This window comes from Pseudophryne corroboree, chromosome 7, assembly GCF_028390025.1.
Source record: "Pseudophryne corroboree isolate aPseCor3 chromosome 7, aPseCor3.hap2, whole genome shotgun sequence".
Lineage (NCBI taxonomy): Eukaryota > Metazoa > Chordata > Amphibia > Anura > Myobatrachidae > Pseudophryne > Pseudophryne corroboree.
Window position 1 is genome coordinate 509736669 of NC_086450.1, and position 3643 is coordinate 509740311.

Below are 3643 nucleotides of genomic sequence, written 5' to 3' on the forward strand. Positions count from 1 at the left end.
TATCAATCTATATTTTTATTACAAAGCGCTTTATTTAAATAAAACATTTTGAATGTCTCTCAGCTGAGAGGAATGCGGCAGTACTAGCACGGGGACGTTTTCTTCTGTAGAACCCCAGCAAATACTATCTCTGGAACAGTAACCCTTTCATAGATATGGAGAAACCTGAACTAGGATGTGAATGGGGTTAGCTGCATTTTATACACTGTGTAAAACTCATAAACAGTGTGTCCCAGCTCTATTCTTCCCCCACTCAGCCATTCCCAGACGTGCTTTCACTTTCATCACATATCTCTGTCTGTGGACGTTACTGCTCAGCCCCTCCCTCTGCACTGATCTGTAGCATGAGAAAGTTTTCTTCCTGCTTCCTAGAATGGCGTCTGCAGACCTGAAAGCTGAGCTGAGCTGCTCCATCTGCCTGAGCACTTACACAGACCCTGTATCCCTGAGATGTGGACACAACTTCTGCCGGGACTGTATTGTGAGTGTGCTGGATACACAGGAGGGGGCTGGGGGATATTCCTGTCCGGAATGCAGGGCAGAGTATCAGGAACGCCCAGTACTGGAGAAGAACAGGAAGCTGAGTAACATTGTGGAAAGTTTCCTAAGTAGTCACCCAGAGCCGGAGGAGACCCAGATCTTCTGTACTTACTGTGACTCTCCTGTGCCGGCTACTAAAACATGTCTACAGTGTGACGCTTCATTTTGTGACAAACACTTGAGCAAACACAGTAAGTCTGCTGAACATGTTTTAACTGAACCCACTGTTTCCTTTGAGCACAGAAAATGCTCCATACACAAGGAGTTGGTGAAGTATTACTGCTGTGAGGACTCAGTTGCTATCTGTACGTCTTGCTGGGAGGCCGGAGACCACCGGGGTCACCATGGTGAGCTATTGAATGTAGTTTGTGAGAGGAAAAAAGAGACACTTAGATCTATCACTGAGACCCTGAAGTCTGAGAGAGAGGAGACTGAGAGGAGAGTGCAGCATCTGCAGGGTCACAGGAGAGAGGAGAAGGAGAAAGCCGCCGGTGTCACTGAGAGATTCACTGATCTGTTTAGAGACATCAGGGAGAAGTTAGACACCCTGGAGAGGGAGGTCCTGGGTGAGATCTCCAGGCAGGAAGAGCAGATGTCACTCTCAGTCTCTGATCTGATCACACAGCTGGAGACACTGAAGGACGAGCTGTCTAGGAAGATTAGTAGCATTGAGGTGATGTGTAACATCACTGATCCATTAACTGTCCTGAAGCAAGAACCAGAGAGTGATGTCATCAGTCATAGGAGCTGTGATGTCACCAGTGATGTAAGAGTTGCTGGATGTCTGGATGAGGGAATAATCTCACAGATGTTACAGAAGGGACTTTCCCACTTTATTGGTAATCTGAAGGATCTACAGATAAAGATACAGTTCTTACTGCTTGAGAAAGCGGACATATTAATGGATACAAAGACAGCCTCTAAATGCATAATAATATCAGGGGATCGCAGATCTGCTTCTGGTACTGATGTATATCAGCAGAGACCAGATGGACCAGAGAGGTTTGTATCCCGGCAGGTGTTAAGTTCCTGTAGCTTCTCATCTGGGAGACATTACTGGGAAGTGGATGTGAGTGCAGCAGAGAAATGGCTGATAGGGGTGGCCGGTCACAGTATAGAGAGAAAGATATGTGGTAATGAATCATACATTGGTTATAATGGCAAGTCATGGAGCCTGTGCTTTATTGACAACCTTGGAGTACGATATAACAATGTACATAAAAAAATAACTCCAGATTCTCCTGTGCAGACAGTAAGGATATACCTGGACTATGAGGCCGGGCGTCTGTCCTTCTATCAGCTGTGTGACCCCATCAGACACTTACACACCTTCTCCACCACCTTCTCTGAGCCCCTATATGCTGCCTTCTATGTCTACAAGAATTCCTGCATCAAAGTCATAAAGTAAATACTGTAACAAGGAGATTATTATCAAGAAATCATAAAATATATTAATTTACTGTGGGAAATGAATGATTGAATATTTCTAATGTATTTCTTTGGATATTTTTTCCATATAATAAAGAACAGACCAAATACTATTGTAGAGGTGAGATCCATTTGTTATATAATTAATTTATGTGTTTATCAAACAGTAACTTCCATCCAGAACTTTTATATTGACTAAGTTATAATAACATACAAAGTTCCCTATAACTGGGGTGCAGAGTTCCCCTGATCCGCAGACTCCAGAGGTCAGTGATCAGGTGCTGGTCTGTTCCCTGATACTAAGGAGGGTCTATGCCAGGCAGACAGTGCTGGTGGTGATGTCACCCTTTCTAGGATGCCTCATTCATGATGGTCTCAGGAGAGGGGCATAAAACCATCATCATCTTCTATGTTTGGAATAGGCTTTCTTAGTAGCAAAGAACAGAGCTTAATTTAACATTGAAGGTTACAGTGACACCTGCTGGATATGAGGGATGCTGCACCCCCTAATGAGCAGAACTTTTTAGCTTACACCAGAGGTCCTCAAACATGGTCCTCAAGGCACCCCAATGGTCCAGATTTTAAGTATATCCATAGTTGGCCACAGGTGTCTTAATTAGTTCCTCAGTTAATTTGATTTTACCATTTGTGCTGAGCTATGGATATATCTAAAACCTGGACTGTTGGGCGCCTTGAGGACTGCATTTGAGAACCTCTGGCTTACACATTATAAATTGGTGATCTCCACTCAAACTAAAGTGTCAGCTCTTGGAGCAGTTCTTGGAGAATAATGACAGAGATCTGTACATTTAGTATTTTATAAAATATGGATAATATACATTACATTCTGATTTGTCAAAAGAAATTTTCACTCGTGACATGTAGCGTGTTACATGTGTATGTACAGCAGTCTCCTGGGTGGGCGGCTGCAGTGTGTTGGGTTTCATTCCTATAGTTTGGACCTTTTTTGGGTTTCTGTGGGTGATAAGGAAACAGGACCCTCAGTGCATGTGCGGGTGAGCGTAGATGATGCAGCAGATAATACACTGTCACTAATAACAGGAATAGAAGCCGTCACCTTATATACAGACATGAACAAAGATGTATCAGATATATATCCTGCCTCCTGTCTGCTCTGTGCAGTGTATTACCTGTCACTACTAATAACAGGAATAGGAGCCGTCACCTTATATACAGACATGAATAAAGATGTATCAGATATATATCCTGCCTCCTGTCTGCTCTGTGCAGTGTATTACCTGTCACTACTAATAACAGGAATAGGAGCCGTCACCTTATATACAGACATGAATAAAGATGTATCAGATATATATCCTGCCTCCTGTCTGCTCTGTGCAGTGTATTACCTGTCACTACTAATAACAGGAATAGGAGCCGTCACCTTATATACAGACAAGAATAAAGATGTATCAGATATATATCCTGTCTCCTGTCTGCTCTGTGCAGTGTATTACCTGTCACTACTAATAACAGGAATAGGAGCCGTCACCTTATATACAGACATGAATAAAGATGTATCAGATATATATCCTGCCTCCTGTCTGCTCTGTGCAGTGTATTACCTGTCACTACTACTAACAGGAATAGGAGCCGTCACCTTATATACAGACATGAATAAAGATGTATCAGATATATATCCTGCCTCCTGTCTGCT

The 3643-nt window shown here is 43.0% G+C and overlaps 1 protein-coding gene across 1 annotated transcript; it reads left to right on the top strand.

Annotated features, from left to right (window-relative positions):
• Positions 1 to 204: 204 nt before the first annotated feature.
• Positions 205 to 2588, top strand: LOC134943957 (E3 ubiquitin-protein ligase TRIM11-like). The gene has a single exon (XM_063932513.1). The coding sequence runs from the start codon at positions 374 to 376 to the stop codon at positions 1946 to 1948; it is 1575 nt and encodes a 524-aa protein (XP_063788583.1). The 5' UTR covers positions 205 to 373; the 3' UTR covers positions 1949 to 2588.
• Positions 2589 to 3643: the final 1055 nt, after the last annotated feature.

Excerpts from the sequence above, each read along its gene's own strand:
- LOC134943957 (XM_063932513.1), top strand. The coding sequence starts at position 374 with ATGGCGTCTGCAGACCTGAAAGCTGAGCTGAGCTGCTCCATCTGCCTG.